A 19,777-nucleotide genomic window follows, 5' to 3' on the forward strand; every position below is an offset into this window, starting at 1 on the left:
TTGATCTCTGCACTGCGCCCAGCGTCTGGCTCCTTCTAAGCCCACGCATCGCGAACTCTGTCAGATCAATTGAATCATACCTAGTCTGACGAAGCACTGGATTTGTCTCAAAGCCCTTATCATTCTCCCGTCTCTATCGCTTATCAAGGACTCGCCGCTTATCGAGTCATTCGCTGGGATCCACCCGAAGTGATCTGCTCTATCGGAGAAGACTTGTTCGTTCCTGAAGAACATCGGTCAATTATAAATAATCACCTTCTCCACTTGTTCGAAGACAAGGTCAATAGCAACCAAGACTTCTTGGATCACGCACGCAGACGAGCCATCGTCTTCATTCGTTGGGCAGTCAATCTTGGTTTTAGCTTAGGGAACTCTACTTAGTGCATTAAGTGCACGTGATAAGCCTAACGGCTTAACGCTTGAACGAGCTCTTTATTCCCTACCCTATCACACCCTGGAATGACAAAACATCCAATCTCTCGCCGAAGTCGCTCGACGAATACTAGAAGAAAGAAGCCGCAGAGCCACTCAAATCAGTCAAGCAATAAACACAGACATACTCAGACCCGAGGCCACCACCCCGGTCATCAGCCAAGAAATTCCCACGGGTACTCTTACAACCTCCAGATATTCAGTAACGGGAAACGCATACGCAGGAGTAGCCATATTTAGGCTACAACAATACCACGATTACTTCTTCAACCTCATCAACGGACTCGGATTCCCTTTTCCCAGGCTTTGCTTCATCAATGATCCAAAGACTCCCGTCTCCTCCGTTGGAAACCCAGGACTTAACCTTCTCCACACAAGAAGCACCATTGACGTGGACGACGGCAGACCCAGTAATTTCCCAGTAGCACACATCACCGATCTCCGTAGGCATATCACCAGAGGCGTGGATTCCGAAGGAATTAGAAGAGAACTTATCGAGAAAAGTGAACAAAGGAGTCAATACGCAATTATCATCTTTTGGACCTACACCACCCAGAATTAAGACACGCTGGACAATACTGGATACTCACCCCATCGAACAGAAATCACCGGAACCGTATCAATTATCAGAAGAGGAGAGCTCGCCCTCAAAACTTATTATTTCAGAAGTTTCATCAGCGGACAAACCATCAACGAGATCCTCACGCTTATTGACCAAATCAATATCGGGATCAACGAAATCATCAGAAGAGAACCTACTCTCCAAGAAGGACTTAGGGCCGGAAGAAGACTCGAAGTTCCCTTCCACTTCGAAGAATAAACCATTGAGCCATCACTTCCAAAAGGATACCCGCCCCCGTACCACAACGATCCTATCTACATCTTCGAACATTTACCCGAAGACGTCAACCCGGACAACGTTTATTGCGGCCAGGAAAACAGACACTTCTACCACAACGGAATCCTCTGGGGATTCTATACCCAGAACGGAAAAGAGGAATATTACGCAAGACCATTTCAAGGAAAGGAAATCCACGCCGCACCCGAGTTACCAACAGTTAAACTCGCTGAAACAGTCAGAGCACTCCGACTCCTCAAGCCTAAATCACCGACAAATCGGAATCGTAACACACCAAGGCCGCACATATATAACCTACCCAGAGAAACAGCCAGTGGAAGTCGAACATCTCAAAGAAACACCCCCGTCCAATCTCCGGTACAAGAAACCGCTGCACCGGAACCCATCAGAACCCCTTCACCATTCGAAATCCCCTTCACGACCTATCCTAAAGAAGAACCGAATCCAAGTAGAGAGCCTCCTAACGATCCGGAGCCCCCAACCAGTGAAATGTTGACAAATCCTAGAAATCCTGAGTCCAAGGGACCAGCCATAGCCAAACCAACCCCTTTCGATGGAAACAGGAAACGAACCGAGCAGTTCCTCCACGAAATTGACTTAATGATCCTCGCCAGGAAATATGATTTTCCTGGCGAATTTGCTAAAATCGCCTATGCCCTGTCATACATGAAAGGAGGATCCGCCGGTATATGGTCTAGAAATTTCACAAAATCCAGAAACGAAGCAGATGACTGGACTCTATATACATGGAAGGAAACCACAGGAAAAACCTCAGTCCGCAAGAAAATCTCTACGGATTTTGAGGAATTCAACAAGACATCAGATGCCAGAGACAAACTGGCTAGAATAAATCAAGGAAAATAATCCTTTAACGCATACCTCCAACTTTTTGAACAAATCGCAGAATTATCTGGGGTCGACCTAGAAACCAAGAAAACACATTTCCTACGCGGCCTAAAATGGGAATTGGCTCGAGGAATCTACCAAGATCCCGCCAAACAAGATACATGGGAAGAACTGGTAGCGAAAGCTAAAAGACATGAAACAATGCGTATAGAAGAAATGCGCGCGCGCGACCTCAGGCAAGGAAAATACCAAGTCTTTACCCCAAGCAATTATTACTCCAACATCGCACCTCCTCGCCAAGAAAGGGAATCGCAATATGTCCCAATGGACGTAGATGCAGCAGAAATGGAGGCCGATGCCATCCGCACTCGCTTCAAGAAGCTCACACCCGGGGAAAGAAGCCAACTCGCCAAAGAAGGCAAGTGCTTCTATTGTAAGAAACCCGGGCATATGGCGCGCGGGTGTCCCTCTCGGCCCAAACAAAGATTCCCACCCCCTTCCCGAGGAAGATTCCAACCAAAGCGCCGCATGATGCGCGCCATGGAAGAAGAAGAAGGAGGTGATGAAGAAGATCAAGAAGAAGGAAAGCAGAGGGTCGCCTACATTCAACAAATGATGATGGGCCTCAGCATGGACGAAATTGAAGAAGTTCGTGCTTTTAGCGAATCGAAGAATTTTTAAAGACTCTTCCATCGGCAGCGGATGTGAAGAGTAGGATTCTTGCAGGAAATCGGTACGCTCCGCTGGCCAATGAAGACATTGACCAAGAGCATGGACATCCAGATATATTGTATCTCTCGGAAATGAAATCACATGGTGCACCATCACTCCGAATCAAGACAATATTAATAGGCAAGAATCGAAAAGCTGCTACTCAAGCTCTCGTAGATAGTGGAGCAACAGGAATATTCATGCACCCCAGATTCGTGGAAACGCATAGAATAAAAACCCGGAAAACCCCAGCCCCCATCCCAGTCAACACGGTCCAAAATACAGAATTTAAAGGAGGACCAATCACAAAATTCGCAGAACTAAAACTACAAGTTCTAGGCGAACAAGGGGGAACACACACCGAATCGGCAAAATTCTATATAGCCGAAATCGGGAAAGAAGATGTCATCTTGGGAACCGACTAGTTGTTAGAACACAACCCAGAGGTCGACTGGCATGCCTATGGTCTACATTTTACTAGATGCCCACCCTCCTGTCAAATCAAAGGAGGACCTATTAAAGCAAAAAGTGCTACAAGAAAACCAGGACGTCAAAACCCAGAAATACAATGCATAGAGACGGTACCAAGAAAACTGACTATTCAATACCATTGCAAAAACCAGGACGAGCACAGCCAGGCCGGAAAGTGGGAAATGCTACAGTACCACATCCGCGGATAAAACCTAACATCCAAGGTTCGCAACCTGAAGGACGAAATCCGGAATATCTCAGAGCCCGAGCCAAACATTACGCGACACCCACATGGGCTGAAGAGGATATTCCAGAGGACGGTGTTCGACTATCGGCACTTCCCTCCACAGATTTAGAGGAAGATAGAGTTTATCTTGTCAGATGCCTCAACACAGGACAACTAGAGGCACTCGAACTATACAATGATGGCAAAGAAAACGTTGACATCCACCGAGCCGAAACTACGGAAACCCTCGTAACCAACACACCGATACCTAGGAAAGAACCTATTGGAAAACAAACCAAACACACAAATTCACAGAAATTAGCGGAAGAAGCTTCAAAAGGGAAACCCGAATTATCCTTTGAAGAAATAGTTCCCAAAGAATATTGGGATTATAGAAAAGTTTTCGAAGGATGAAAACCAGGGAAACTACCGCCTAAACGCCCTTGGGATCACAAAATTGAACTCAAGGATAGAATGGAACACTCGCTCAGACCTAAATTATACAGTCTTAGCCCAATGGAACAAACAGAACTCAAGAAATTTATTGACGAAAACCTGAAGAAAGGATTCATCCGGGAATCCAAATCACACATAGCATCGCCGTTCTTTTTTATTAAAAAGAAGAACGGGAAATTACGACCAGTAATGGATTATCGGAAACTCAATGAAATGACTATCAAGAACAAATATCCACTACCAATTATTCAAGAACTATTGGACTTATTAACAGAAGCCGTATACTTCTCACTTGTGGATATTGACACAGGCTATAACAACGTATGCATGGACGAAAAGGACGTCCACAAAGCAGCATTCGTCACAAACCTAGGAATGTATGAACCACTGGTAATGTACTTCGGACTCACCAACTCGCCAGCAACATTCCAAACTATGATGAACTCGCTTTTCAAAAACCTCATTTACGCAGGAAAAGTGGCAATTTACATGGACGACATACTGGTATTCTCCAAAACCATGGATGAACATATCAAAACAATGCGACAAGTTTTACAAATCCTAAAAGACAATGATTTGTACCTGCAACCGTCAAAATGCCATTTCCACAAAAAGAAAATCGACTATCTTGGATACGTCATATCTCACGGAGACCTCGAAATGGACCCAATCAAAGTAGCCGGTATCACGGACTGGCCGACACCAACCAGAGTCAAAGAAGTACAATCATTTTTAGGATTCTGCAACTTCTATCGCAGGTTTATCAAAGATTACTCGAAAATAGCCAAACCACTATTCAAGTTAACACAGAAAGATTGCAACTGGGATTGGATGCCAGCATGCGAAAACGCATTCCAAATACTAAAGAAAACCTTTATATCCTCCCCGGTACTTGTTATGCCAGAAACCAAGAATCCCTTCCGCATTGAATGCAACGCATCCGACTTCGCTACCGGAGCAGTATTATCACAGGTCGCCCCCGATGGAAAATGGCACCCTTGCGCCTACATTTCCAAATCACTCTCACCAACAGAACACAACTATCCTATCTATGATAAAGAGTTGCTAGCGGTCGTTCGAGCCTTCGAAGCTTGGCGACACTATTTAGAAGGCGCCGAAACCCCGGTCGACGTCTGGACGGACCACAAAAATCTGGAATGGTTCCGCTCAAGCCAAAAGTTAAACCGTCGGCAAGCATGATGGTCACTCTTCTTCTTGCGTTTCGACTACAAATTAACACACAAGGCAGGAGTCACCAATAAATCCGACGGTCTGTCATGGCGTCCAGACCATAAAGAGGGGGTGGAATTTGACAATTCAGGCAAAACGCTTTTGGAACCCAAACTTTTCAATCAAAAACAAGAAAAGATTAGAAAACCTTTCGCGGAAGTCAATGCAATTAGCACAGAAGAATCACTAGACCCCCATCAGATATTCCATATTAGAGCAACCGGACGAGGAGGCGTCACAATAATCGACGAAGACCTAAAAAATCGTATCATCGAAGCAAACAAGAAAGACGAATGGTTATTAGAAACATTAACCAAAGTCAAAACACTAAGCCCTCGCAGCATGAAGAAAGGACTACAAGAATGGAACAACGAAGAAGGACTCGTTCTACACAGAGGAAAAATCTACGTCCCCCAAAATGAACAACTACGCAGAGATATCATCAAGATAAATCACAACAATCTAGCTGCAGGACATCCAGGACAGAGAGGAACACTAGCGGCCGTAGGACAAGAATTCACATGGCCCGGAATCTCAAACACCGTTCATCAATACGTGGAAGGATGCGCAATCTGTCAATCTACAAAAAACGACACGCACCCTACCATGGTACCACTTCAACCAATGGAGATTCCGGATAGACCATTCGGAACAATCACCATGGATTTTATCACCGATCTCCCGAAATCAAAAGGATTCGATTCACTCCACGTAGTAACCGACAGATTTACTAAAACGGCAATAATCACACCGTGTCTGAAAACCATCGACTCAGATGGGACGGCGCAAATCCTACTGGAAAATACCTGGAGATGGACTACCCGATAAAATCATATCAGACAGAGGAACCCAATTCGCATCAAAAGTAGCGCAAGCCCTACTCAAAGAACTCGGAATCCAATCAGCATTAAGCACGGCTTATCACCCACAAACAGATGGCGCCACCGAACAAATGAATCAAGAACTGGAACAATATCTTAGAGCCTTTTGCAGATCATCACAAGACGATTGGGCAGCATTAATTCCCTACACAGAATACGCCCACAATACACACCAACATTCAGCCACAAAGAAATCCCCGTTCGAACTATTACATGGATATCAACCCAGAGCATATCCAGCTATTATAGGCAACACGAATGTCCCCACCACCGACGCACGCCTCGAAGCTCTGCAACGCGCTAGGAAGGAAGCACAAGCCAGCCTCGAAATTGCAGCCGAAGCCATGAGGATACAACATGACCGTTTCGGAACGAAACTACCGCCTTTCAAGAAAGGAGACCGAGTTTGGTTAGATGGAAAGAATATCCATACCGATCACCCCTCGGAGAAACTGCGACCTAAACGATTTGGACCATTTGAAATTATCGACACAATTGGAACTATCAATTTCAAGCTGAAACTGCCCAACAGCTGGAAACGTATTCACGATGTTTTCCATGCTAGTCGGCTTACACCTTACAAGGAGAATGAGGTCTATGGCCCAAACTATCCTAAACCGGCCCCGGACCTGATCGAAGGACAAGAAGAATTCGAAGTCGAAGCCATTGTCGGAGCTCGACGCTTTGGACGATGGAAGACCTTGCAGTATCTAATTAAATGGAAAGGCTACCCCGAATCGGACAACTCATGGGAAGCGGCAGCAAACGTTACAAACGCCAAAGAAGCCATCACGGAGTTTTATCACAGACACCCCTCCGCAGTCAGAGGAATGGAAGCCTCGATCTTAGCCTTAACGATCGAGCTGGAATACAACAGAGTTGCCGAAGAAAACCAAATCAAAAAGAAGCTTCAGAAGCATCCAATCGGAAGAAGACTTCTATCTACACAATTGGAAATTCCCCAGATCATGAAAGCAATCGACAAACGGATGACACAGTTAAAGAAGCGATCAGTACCTCCACAGTCAAGGAGGACAAAATCAATGATCGACGATCAAGGAACACAATCGAAGAAGCCCAGTATAGGCTCGTCTCGATCTATGCCGCAGCACAAACGATCGGACAGCTCTAATTGGCGAATACAAGTCTACCAAGAGCTACAAAAGCAGACGAACCGTGGTTTGGCATGGCCAGGCAAGCGGCTATGACCCCCCTGAACCCCACTCTAGCAGAAGTAGCCATTTACACCTCCGTCGCAACCGCCACCTTTCTAGCCATCTCTCTTGCTGTCTTTCTCGTCGGAGCCATTTGCCAAGGCTCTTGTCTCATTGCCAGTGACCTCGTATAAATATGAGGCCACCGTCGACAAAAAAACTTTCCTCCAGCTTCCCAGCTACATGTCCTTGACTGTCCGCAAATTCCACTTCCTCGAATCCCCTTGCTACATCATGGCTGACTTCCACCACACGACCTCTCCCCACGATCGTTCCCGCTCCACTTCCCCTCCCTTCATCCTCCGCCCTGTCTCAACCGCCACCAACGACTCTAACGACTCTTACGACTCCCTCGCCTCTGTCAACCACATTGACGGCATCACCGTAGACGACCCACACCTCGAAATCGGCGTCCCCAGTCTCCCTAGTCGCATCATGAACCCCCACACGCCCAGTGCGGGGCAAATATTCGCTCTATTTAATACCATTCCCCGCATTCTCATTCCCGTCTACCCTTCCCTCATTTATAACTTGACCCACTACTTGAATCCCAACCTTGTCGGCGCACTCTATCACATCACCTTCACCAATGACGAGGCCCCGATCATGTTGGAACAATCCGGGCTGGACGATCCCACAAACTTCTTTTTCTATTTACAGCAGATTGTGATGACGCGAGCGTATCAGGTACACCAGGGACTAATGGACCGACATCAGATGACCCTTCTCTCAAACCTCGCCATCACTAACTATAGAAACAAGGGACTCATTAATCTCCCATCCCTCCGCAGCGACATGATCAGCTACCGCCCTACTGGGTATAGCTCCCTTGCCATGAGTCTCCTCCTCCGCCACTCCCCAACCGAATGGGTCGACACTCTCGCACGAATTCCCTTCCGACGGAATACCATCCGTTGGTTCCGCATTACAGGGTTTGGAAGAGAACGGTTGGTCATTGAAGAATACATGCCGGGAGGAACGCTGCCGGAACGTCTCTTTCCCACGAATAGTCGAGGGGAGCAGCACGTCGCCGCGTACTGGTCCGAAGGGTCTAACCCATCAGACAACGTGAGGCCCTGGTACATGGCAAGGTCGGACGTCATGGCAGAGGATGGGTATCACTTGCTCCAACCCGAGGAGCTTCTTTACGAGTCACAGAGGATCATTGATGCTCCGGGAACCTCCGGAAATATTGCACGTCTCCCTGTCAAATCCCTCATCCTCTCCCTCCCTGTGCTCAGAGAATCGTCCTTAGCACCAATTCCCCTCCTCGCACCTTCACCACCCCTTCCCCCTCTCCAGCTTGACATCCCGGTGCCTTTTCAACACGCGGTCTCGGCCGAAAGGACCACGGCAGTTGAAGAACGGGCAATGGCCACGCTCCCCCATGCCCACACCGACCCCTTCCCAGGAAACCAGCTCGCCCCTATCCCTAACCTGGAAGAAGACGATCCCATGCTCCCCGCTAGTCCCCCTTACGACCCCGAACAAACTGTCCGGGATCGCGAGGCTCGTCGACCACTTCCGACGCTGCCCCCAGCACCCCCTGTTACACCCTCATCCACGACCCTCGTCGAGGAAGGCCCCGCCCCTACTGAGCCTGTCGACGCGCCCTCTTCTCAACCTGCGACGGTTCCAGTCGCGTCGGAAGATTGGCGCAAAGGAGCACGTGCATCAGAACGCGTCTGGCCCACAACCCCCGCTTTCACCCCTTCTCCTCCCGCACCTCCTGCTTCACCAGAGGTACGCTATTGTTGGGAATACGGACGTAGCGGATATCTCCTCGCAGCCTGCTCAATCACACGTATTCGGATGCGAACGGACGTTACAGCGCATCAATTTCTACGTGATTACAACACGCATCGCGGAGCCACTAATCGTCTTAGGTTGCAGATGGATAAAGTGGCTGAGGAATACGGTTATCACAAACAGGCCTGGGAACACATGATCGACACGACCCTCTGGACTGGTTACCCCAATCGCTCCATCCCCACCTACGATATCAACAACCTGCGCGAGCCACCGCCGACAACCGGTCCACGCCATAAATGCCGAAGACTTGTGTAAAAAAGGGGGTAGTGTTAGGACTGCGTCCTAACATGTGTTCAGCACGTGACTCATTGGTATCTTTGGGTGACAAAGACTGATTACATATACATGCCAATGCATGAACGCTTACCTTGCTGACTCATTCACAAGCTTCGGCTTGAACGTTTACGTATGCCCGTTATGACGTCACTTAACTGTGTTCCTGAAATTGCTTATTGATGCGGACAGACAATCGTCATTGTTACTATACTTGGATAAAAGCACAGAGCTGCGGATTACATACGCCGATCGTTGATCGTACTTAGTGTTTAGAAGCATGGACCATATGTCCGGCTTGCCCTAAATAGCCGTACGTATAAATAGCCGAGCTGAGCTTCTCAGAAGCCTCAGCTCGTTCACTTCGTATACAATCTTGATCTCTGCACTGCGCCCAGCGTCTGGCTCCTTCTAAGCCCACGCATCGCGAACTCTGTCAGATCAATTGAATCATACCTAGTCTGACGAAGCACTGGATTTGTCTCAAAGCCCTTATCATTCTCCCGTCTCTATCGCTTATCAAGGACTCGCCGCTTATCGAGTCATTTGCTGGGATCCACCCGAAGTGATCTGCTCTATCGGAGAAGACTTGTTCGTTCCTGAAGAACATCGGTCAATCATAAATAATCACCTTCTCCACTTGTTCGAAGACAAGGTCAATAGCAACCAAGACTTCTTGGATCACGCACGCAGACGAGCCATCGTCTTCATTCGTTGGGCAGTCAATCTTGGTTTTAGCTTAGGGAACCCTACTTAGTGCATTAAGTGCACGTGATAAGCCTAACGGCTTAACAGTGTCCTGTAATGACCAGTAGCAGGCATTGGCTAACAATGACAACTTTAATGATCTTGTGTGCAAGGCCAAGGTACTGAGGTCTTCATAGTCTCTTGTGGCAGCTACCAAGCTGCCAACAAAGTAGCTGGGGCATCAATGCATATTTCTCTCTTTCTATGTCCCTTGTAAAGGCGGCTAGAAAGTCAGCAAAAGAGCTACAAGATAATGGTGCAGGCATATATGAAGGAGAGTAATATGCGGAAATAGTATAGAATGTGCCACACCTTTACCTTTTCACTGATAGAGCAGTAGTATTTACTATTTCCTACTAATAATAAAAGACTTCTTAGTATGGAATTAGTGCTAATATCATGAAATTAGAAACCAATCCAATGCTCACAATGTGTTGCTCCTAATTAGGAAATTAGACACTTTTAGATACTATTAACACTTTTAGATACTTTTAGACACTATTAGATATAATCTAGAGCTAATACAAGGGGGTATTTTTCCAGATGATCATAGGTAGTTTCCTATTTCCATACTTTGAGGGCATTGTGTTGGTGCTTCTATATGTTACTGAGATATGAGCTTGGTGTCTTCTTACTTGATCCTTGGACTTTGCTAAATTTTAATACAGGGCCAGCAATGAGTAAAAATTCCACTCATCTATATATAAAGCCATCACTTTCCTCATCTAATAGGGGACTTTGGAAAGGAATCAACAATTTTGGAAGATACTTCTCTGAGTGCCCACTGTAAGTGATTATGAACATAGCCTACACACACTCCATATTCTACTCAAGCTCCTCTACATGTGAGAGGCACTTATCTAACTTGTGCTATGCTACAATAAGATTCAAGTATAGATGCCTAAATCTTTCTTAAGTAGTTTGATCCATAAGTATAAGTCCTTGTTCTTATTCTTGAGCAGTTTGATCTATAGGTGCAGGTCCTTGTTCTTATTCATGAGTATTTATATTCGGTGCTATATGTATTATGGTCAATACAGCCCTACAATGGGGGCCCACAATGGTAATAAGGCATACATTAGCAATACACTGGCATAAGCATGGACTCACACTCACACATATGTGTAAATGGGCATAACATGTCTATGTCAGACTACAGGAGCATAAGCAACTCTCTCTATAGACAGCTGATTAACATATAACACATTCTCAAGCTGATACAGACCATGCTTGTAGATAGCAAGACAGGTATAGTACTAAAGAAGTTCACAGTTGATATGATTTGCAACAATGTAGACATGTTCACAAATAGCCAAGTCAAGGAGTTTTTACTTATTGACTGGCTCAAAGTAGCACTTAGCATTAAGGAACAATATATGCCCAAGACTAAATATAATATACACAGAGTATTTATTCAAGTTTCATTGTAGATATAAGTAATTCAAATTTGCAGTGAGTTACTAACTAAGTTAATAAGCACCTATCCTAAGTGCTTGTCTAAATTGATACTATGATCTAAGATATTTTCTTCCAAATCTAAACCTAGATGGTTCTCTAGATGGTTCTCCTACTTGTAAATTCTCAAATTCATATTATACAGCCTAAGTGCCTTGCATATATCACAGCATTTATGCTGTAACAAGAATGCTTTGATTCCTTGCTTACTATGATCACCAACTCCACTATCTCTATAGGTATTATTCCAAAATTAGTATACTTGGCTGTATATGAAGCATGGTCAAATTACCTATTAAGAGAATATGTTATGATATTAAACAAGATATTATCCACTTTTTAATCACTAGCATCTGCAGTTGGAGAGCCTATATAAGGGATAAGCAAGGAATATACAATCAAATAGTATAAACTCACACTATAAATTTGCAATCACTAATGATTGTCAATTATAATGCTATACAAAATATATGACTGCTGCTGCTATCTACTATTTTTTGCTAGAGTGATTGAGGTACACTATTGTCCCACTATACTTGAGAACATAGGTATTCCATTATGGTTCAATGAGCTAGTAGGTATAGGCCTTTGTTAGATCAGAGTCTTTGGCAATATTGGCAAGGGTCATAAATGAGGCTGCTAAGAGTATACTGCCTTCCAATAAGACTTGTTTTTGGCAAAATAGACAATAGATAATCAAAATAGTAGGAAAGCACATTTAGCAATTAGAAACATTGATATAGCAACTAGATTAAACTAACTCTTAGATATTTCTTTACCTCTCAAGCAAGCATATTTATAGAAGTGGTCTAAGTACCACTAACCTACTATAAGACAAATGATCTTTGCATGAAGATTTTAAAGATTTTTGGATAGAGTTACTTTCATTTGAGATCCATATCCAGTCTTGAAGAATTGCTTTGTGATAGCAGCCTCTCTTAATAAGAAGCTTAAGGAGAACATTAATTTATATCTAGTATCTAATAATAAGAGTTCTTGATCACTTACTTTATAGATATTCTTTGTAGTACCAGCCTCATAGACATCATCACTAATCTTGCTAGATACTGATTGAATAGTGTTGTCCTAATAAATCTCAGCTTCTCCAGTGGCCTAAACTAACACAATGTTTGTGAATTAAAGTTATACTAATGTCATCTTGCCAAAGACAGTTGGCTAAAAAGTGCTTGGCCTAGCAAATGAGGATACAAGCATTGGAACTATAATAATTAGTTATTAAGGATATCTCAATAATAAAAAAGAAATACATACCCTATACTTTCTTTGTTAAAGTCTATTCAATAGTCAACTCCAAATTTCATTTCTGGCCCTTTTCTTTTACATACCTTGGCATTTCAAAATCTTTTTCAGTGTACTTACAAAACTAGGACTTTAGTAAGTTTGAAAATATCTTGGAAACAAAAAAAAAACTCATACTCTATATCAATCCAGAGTTCGATAGCAATAATACACTCTTTCACTCTAATAGCCAACTTTGGAAGTTTCTTAATATTATATATGTTAGTATTGATCCCTGTTATATAGATTATATGGAAATTGCCAATTGTTTTCTTATTGAATAATGGCTACGGGTTCTAATTTCTAGAAAGATAAAGAATGCGATCCTCACTGTTTATAAAGAGATTTAGCATTGTGTCAAACTATGGAGGTAATACAAATAAACATACTACTTCAAAATTACTTGTGTTTGCACTTTCCTAAGCATCTTGCCATAAATTGATCATCTTGTTAATAACATCTGTTTGATGCAACAAGGATGTTAATCACAAGAAATAAACTTAGTATAAAAAGATGGCCATATACTATCTATTATTATTTTACTTTTAAAACCATACTAAACCTTTCCTATATAAGTATTGATTGCTTTCCTAATATGAGCCTCTATAATAACTAAGATATAAGCACTATTTGCTACATGTATGGCCTTTTGATCTTGTCACATAGTATTTAGTACTACCATATTGAGGACAATAGTTGGTTGGTTTGCTATATGAGAAATTGGATTAGAGCTAGACAGTATAATAATGAATTGTTTTTTTTACCAAGGTGAGCTTAAAATACCTATGATCAGTTTTGGCAGACATAATCAATGAGTTAGTCAATGGTTTCTCAAGCCTGGATTTTATTGGTTAGTATATTGGAAGTAGTTGAGAAATATACATACTTCAGCATATATACCATAGATTCTGTCTCATCTATTCATAAACAATACCACATTTGGTGCATTGTGGAATGTTCTAAAGATTTTGTCAAAGTAAGTATGAATCAACAAAAAGAAATATAAAAGAGCAGTACTCACCTTATTTTCTTTGTGCTTAGATAAATCTCTTGCAAACACTCTTAACATCTTATATTTTTAACATCATCTAGCAGTTGATTTGGCTATAAAAAGGTAACCATACCCCTGATTGATCTACTTACCATAGTATCTGGTCATATTATTGAGAGTATCCATGATAGACAATTAAGGTTGCTTAGGTAATAGAATAAGGGGGAGAAATGACAAACAAGCAAATACTATATGTTTTTTATTGTACTGCTAAAATATGGCATTCACTTAGGCCTTGTTTATCTTAACTATGACTGCTACATAGTAGGGTAGCTGTATACTAATATAGGCTATAGCAACTTGGTTAGCTTACACCACTTGTTGTCATCTATGTCTATGTCTGCATCTATCATATTGCACATATGCTATGCTAAAACAAGGCATACAGAATAGGAGAGGTATATTGCCTTCAAGGCATGTAACCATTAACTATGGAGGGCACCACTATACTATAGTAGTTGAGTTAGGCAAGGCATAAGTACAACATGCATATAATCTAGAGACATTGCAAGCATATTTAAGTGCTTTTATAGACAAAACTATGATTATAATACACCATTTAACAATAAGCTTGAACATTTGCTAAGAGCTCATTGTTCCTTGAAGAGGCTTGAAGGTACTAGATTATTTAGTGGTATGATAATTTATACTTGCTGTTACACACTTTGGGTGATTTTCAACTAAATTCCTCTGACCTACTATAAGGTAAGTGTGGTAGATGCAAAGCCTAGTTGGGTGAGTATATTGCAGAGCTAGAGGGCCTCCTTACTCATATATGCATAAGTGAGATATTCAGTGATAGATGTAGAATCAGTTGTGATGTCCTAATACTTTAAGCTCTATAGAGTAAGCCTAGAATTAGCTCTAAGAGAGAAACCAAAACCTGAAATGAAACAGTATATACTGAGTGGTTTTGGAGTGCCACCAAAACTAGCATCACAGTAGCTAGAGATGGTGATGGGTATATCACCATCTTACAATAGTTTCCAGCCCTAAGTGCCCTTTTAGTAATATATATCATGCTTAGTCGTATGCCAGTAGTTACACCTAGGGTCCATATTGAATTGACTAAGAAAGTTTATGGCAAAGGTAATATTGGGATGGGTACCAAGAGCTAGATATATAAGAGAGCTAATAATATGTTAGAAAAAAATGGTAGCCATAAATTGAGCATATTTAGTGTTGCCAGCAAAAGGATAGTCATTGTATGACAAGTGAACATTGTAATCAAGAGGGGTAGTAATAGAATGAGTATTAGTGAGGCTAAACTAGAAAATGATAATGTCAATCAAATAAGTCTAGGATATGTAAACATGTTAGTTAGGACAATTATGATGGATATGGAGGCCAATAAGCCATTCTACTAGACCAAGTTCAATAATGTCAAAAACCTTGCAAAGGTCATCCTTGACCCACTAGATCTCAGTAGATGAAGTAACAGTGGTATTTATATCATTAACACAAATGATAACAATACATTGACTAGATGTTGATTTCTAATAATGAATGGACCATTTTGTGCTAAGATGGATACATCCAAAGTAAACTAGGGTGCTGTGTAGTTTGTGGTTCTAGATTTGCATGCTCTCTTTGAGATTATAGATCCTCTTATAGAGGAAACATATCTGATCCTTCTTACTAGGCTTAGCAAAGCCTTTCATTTGTTTTATCCAAATCTTCTCCTTAAGACCACCATGGAGAAAGGTGGTCTTGACATCTAGCTGCTCCATCTCCTAGTCAAGGGTAGTAGTAGCAAGATGAAGGGCAATGCATTGACATTTGAGGTAGGTGAAAGGAGGGTAGGTTTTAGTATAATTAAGGCCAGTGACTTAGGTGAAGCTATAAGTAACAAGGTGGACTTTATAGCAGATGGGATATCTAAAAGTGTCATATTTGAGAGTGAAAATAGGGCAACGGTAGATGATATAGCAGCTCTTGGGTACATTGGAGTAAGAATAGAGTATGTAGACCCTATGGTTGTGGATGGAATAAATTTTGTGATAGTAGGCTATAGTCCAGGCTAATATATCAGGTGAGGCAAGTACTTTATTCTAGATATGTAGGTCAGATAGCATGTTTAACAGGATAGCAAGGCAATAGCAATAGATAAAGAAAAAGGGGAAGAAGATAATAATGATAGTGTGGGAAAGATAAGACATTTGTAGAGACTAGCAGCATAGGCATTGGTGATAGCATTGTTGAGGCAAGTATAGAGGGGAATATTAAGGAAGAAAGGCCATGGCCTTGGAGAGTTGGGTAGGATGTAAGGAATAACAAGGAGCTAGGGGCAAAAATAGTAGGGGAAAAGTGACAAAAGGAAGGGGAATGACAAGAGGAGTGGAGGAGGTTATGAAAATGGAAGATGAAGAAGGTAAACAGAGAGGAGGGGTTTAGGACATGGCCCAGATGATGGGGACAACTGGTAGCATCTTGATATTTAATAAAAACTACATTATATACATCTGGAAAACCACCCTCTTGTATTAAGCTCTAATTAGCTATAATTGATGCCCTACTATACTAAATTATGAAAGATTAGGATTAGACATTTTTAGCTTACCCCCTCTAAACCTGTTCTAATTAAACATAATTTTCCTAAATTAGGAATTATTAGGATTGATTATAACTTGAAAATTTGGGAAAATCATAATAAATCAAGCATCACAGTTTTCATAGCCTTCTTATAGAGTCATATCTATTAGAGCACTAGTTAAATACCTAAACACAGAATATACCTTATAACAAAATTGCCTTTTGCCAGAATTGAACCAATAACCTCATGTATGCAAGTACCCGGGACAGATGCTCTAAGCCACTAAGCCACAAGGTCTAATATATGAACTTGGTAATCTAAATAAGTAGACATAATATAGGCAACCTCAACATCTCTAATTTTATTCAATATTTATCTTTCCTTTCTCTTATAAATAAATAGGTCAATAAATACCCAAAAAGTCAGGTCTTTTAGGATTTAGTTTAAACACTAGCTAAGAAGATAATAAACAAATGGAAAATAAATAATACACTTTATATAGGATAAAAACAAATTGTGGCACTTACATTTAGAATGTGTAAAACTATGATTGAATTTAATATTCAATGGGACTCTACTAGTATCGACAATGCTACCTTAATTTGCAAATTTGATCAAAAACATGATTATGAATAATTAGCCATAATTAGCTCAAATTAGTATCATTAATGATTATCAATAATTAAGATCCAATAAGAGAAAGCGGTTTTCCAAATGGCCACTAGTGAGATGGAGGGTGGGGACAAGGGTATATATATGGCATGCCTATGTATAAATAAGCACAAGATTGTTGGAGATGATCTTGATATGCTTGGTGCACATATTTCCTACATAGCAGGCAAATATATTATTCTGGCACCACATACCAACATGACCGTCTTTTCCACAGCCTAATAGCTAGAGGAAAACACCAAGTTTGAGCATCTTCTGTATAACAAAGCAATGGACAGTGTGAATAGCACTGAGAGTTGTAATATCAATAGTAGTGATGACTATGTGCTGCATAAGACAGTATTAACCACTGTACTAATAGACAAGGTCTGCAAGGCTGCATATAGCACATCTCTAAGCCCAACCTGCATATTGTGTCTTGTAATGACCAGTAGCAGGCATTGGCTAACAATGACAACTTTAATAATCTTGTGTGCAAGGCCAAGGTACTGAGGTCTTCATAGTCTCTTGTGGCAGCTGCTAAGCTGCCAACAAAGTGGCTGGGGCATCAATGCATATTTCTCTCTTTCTATGTCCCTTGTAAAGGCAGCTAGAAAGTCAGCAAAAGAGCTACAAGATAATGGTGCAAGCATATATGAAAAAGAGTAATATGCTAAAATAGTATAGAATGTGCAATATAACCACTACATTAGCATATTAATTAATTTACATCCTCACCAGTGTCATATAACTAGTAATTATCACCTTTTGCTTTAGCATTCATTTTGCTATCAAGTTATTCTTCTGACATTTAGGGCCTGTAGTGACTTTGTAAATTCATTGTACTGTGTATTATTATTCAACCTTCAAGTCTTTGATCTAGAGCCCCAAGTGTAACTCAGTAATGTTACACACTCATATTACTGATGATCTAAATCTCATATATAGCTAGTCTTCTATGGCTAATACTAATAAATCTTCTAAATAGTAAGTATTTGTATATGTTTTGTGCTAGCTACTAATAGAAAGGACTTGGGTTGCTCAAGGAATAAGGTTCAAAATATTGCTTTATTACATTATTTATTTGTTGTATGTTTTCTGATATGTTTTTTATTATTTTCTCATAGTAATAGACTCTTGTCCTTAACATGGTAGTGTGTAAGAGCCTAGAAAATGAGATGGCATAGAGACAGGAGCAGCTAGTAGATAGGCTAGCAAGAATACAAAGGACATAGAAAATCAAGAGCCATAAGAGTAATAAGTAAGAAAATGAGAGTAAGAAGGAGAATAATAATGAAGAGGGTCCAATATAGTAGAAGTAGAAGACAAGAGAAATAAAGGGATTCCACTAATATGTGCATAGTTAGTAGAATAGTAAATGATAGCATAAACTATATATAGCCTATAACCTGTTAGAATCTATAAATTCATCTAGGAAACCCTTACCTCTTATTACTTCATAATAATAAATAATTATTAATAATGTGAATTTGTACTAATTATAATGTATTATGTTTAATTATCTTGACTATAATTATGATTAAATTTACAAATAAAGGTAATACTGTCCATATTACTAGAGTCTTATAAGAAAGTACTAACCTTATTATTATCCTACATATCCAGATTCTCAACTAGGTAAGTACTACAAATATTTTACCCAATATAAAGTGTATTCTCTATTTGTTATTAGTTTTCTAGTAGAATTTGGCATTTAAGCTTATATTCTGAAAGCCATATTTTTAGATATTTATCAATTCCTTTATAAATAAAAGAAATAAGAAATAAATATGTAATAGAATTAGATATGTTAAGACTGTCTATATAATTGAATTACCAAGCTATATAAGTTAGACCTTGTAGATAAGTGGTTTAGAGTATTTTCCTAGAATGCTTGTAGGCATAAGGTTATAGGTTCAACTCCATAATAAGGAAGATTTGTTGTAAAGTACAATTTTAAGTTTAGATGACTAACTAATGACTTTTATAGCTAGACTCTGTTCAAAAGTTGTAAATGACCCTAGCAAGTGATCATAATGCTTGGTTGAACCTTAGTTTTTGGAAATTTTATATGAAAATTATGCATAATTAAAGCTAATTAGCCTTTATAAGCTATGATTAATAGAATGGGAAAGCTAAAAATGCATAATGATAATTAGTAACAATTTTATATAATTAAAGAGGATTTGAGCATATTTAGAAAAGTGTTTTTTCTAGATGCCTTATAGGCATGTATTTAAATATGACATAGAGAGAGCTAGTGAAAAGATAAGGTTCAGTTGGCTTGAACTATTATTATATATGCCTAATCTAACAACTATGTTGATAAGCACATCGTCTTTCTAAATACTAAGGCCCTTATTTTTGCAGCTTTACAAACACTAATACATTGATCTAAAAAGTACCCTAGACACTATTAAAAGTTTCCACAACCTAATATAATTTTCTCTGACATACCTTACAAGCTCAATATATATAGCATTAGACTCATACAGGACTTATCATACATCTTAGTTATTCTCTTATATTATCTCATACACTTTTTACACATATCACATGTTGATCTTGAGCCTACCACCTCTTTTATGGCATCACCAAGCACAAGCCATGTGCACCCAAGAGTCAACAAT

At 40.7% G+C, this 19,777-nt stretch overlaps 5 protein-coding genes across 5 annotated transcripts; 4 read left to right on the forward strand and 1 right to left on the reverse strand.

The window, feature by feature from the left end:
• Positions 1-1,780: 1,780 nt before the first annotated feature.
• HETIRDRAFT_120455 (uncharacterized protein) lies at positions 1,781-2,818 on the forward strand (the record flags this gene model as incomplete). Its single annotated transcript, XM_009555188.1, has 2 exons — positions 1,781-1,976; positions 2,196-2,818. The coding sequence occupies 2 exons, from the start codon at positions 1,781-1,783 to the stop codon at positions 2,816-2,818; spliced, it is 819 nt and encodes a 272-aa protein (XP_009553483.1).
• A 122-nt stretch (positions 2,819-2,940) lies between these two features.
• On the forward strand, positions 2,941-3,273 carry HETIRDRAFT_57342 (uncharacterized protein; the record flags this gene model as incomplete). Its single annotated transcript, XM_009554770.1, has 1 exon — positions 2,941-3,273. The coding sequence occupies one exon, from the start codon at positions 2,941-2,943 to the stop codon at positions 3,271-3,273; it is 333 nt and encodes a 110-aa protein (XP_009553065.1).
• A 143-nt stretch (positions 3,274-3,416) lies between these two features.
• On the forward strand, positions 3,417-3,959 carry HETIRDRAFT_120454 (uncharacterized protein; the record flags this gene model as incomplete). Its single annotated transcript, XM_009555189.1, has 1 exon — positions 3,417-3,959. One exon carries the CDS (start codon positions 3,417-3,419, stop codon positions 3,957-3,959), a length of 543 nt encoding a protein of 180 aa, XP_009553484.1.
• Positions 3,960-7,509: 3,550 nt separating this feature from the next.
• On the forward strand, positions 7,510-9,393 carry HETIRDRAFT_423610 (uncharacterized protein; the record flags this gene model as incomplete). The annotated part of the gene is made up of 1 exon (XM_009555190.1): positions 7,510-9,393. The coding sequence occupies one exon, from the start codon at positions 7,510-7,512 to the stop codon at positions 9,391-9,393; it is 1,884 nt and encodes a 627-aa protein (XP_009553485.1).
• Positions 9,394-15,534: 6,141 nt separating this feature from the next.
• On the reverse strand, positions 15,535-15,696 carry HETIRDRAFT_331801 (uncharacterized protein; the record flags this gene model as incomplete). Its single annotated transcript, XM_009555191.1, has 1 exon — positions 15,535-15,696. A coding segment is annotated over one exon (162 nt), but the record flags the coding sequence as incomplete, so codon positions are not given.
• Between the last annotated feature and the right edge of the window lie 4,081 nt (positions 15,697-19,777).

The sequence above is a fragment of the Heterobasidion irregulare genome (assembly GCF_000320585.1).
Source record: "Heterobasidion irregulare TC 32-1 unplaced genomic scaffold scaffold_14, whole genome shotgun sequence".
Classification (NCBI taxonomy): domain Eukaryota; kingdom Fungi; phylum Basidiomycota; class Agaricomycetes; order Russulales; family Bondarzewiaceae; genus Heterobasidion; species Heterobasidion irregulare.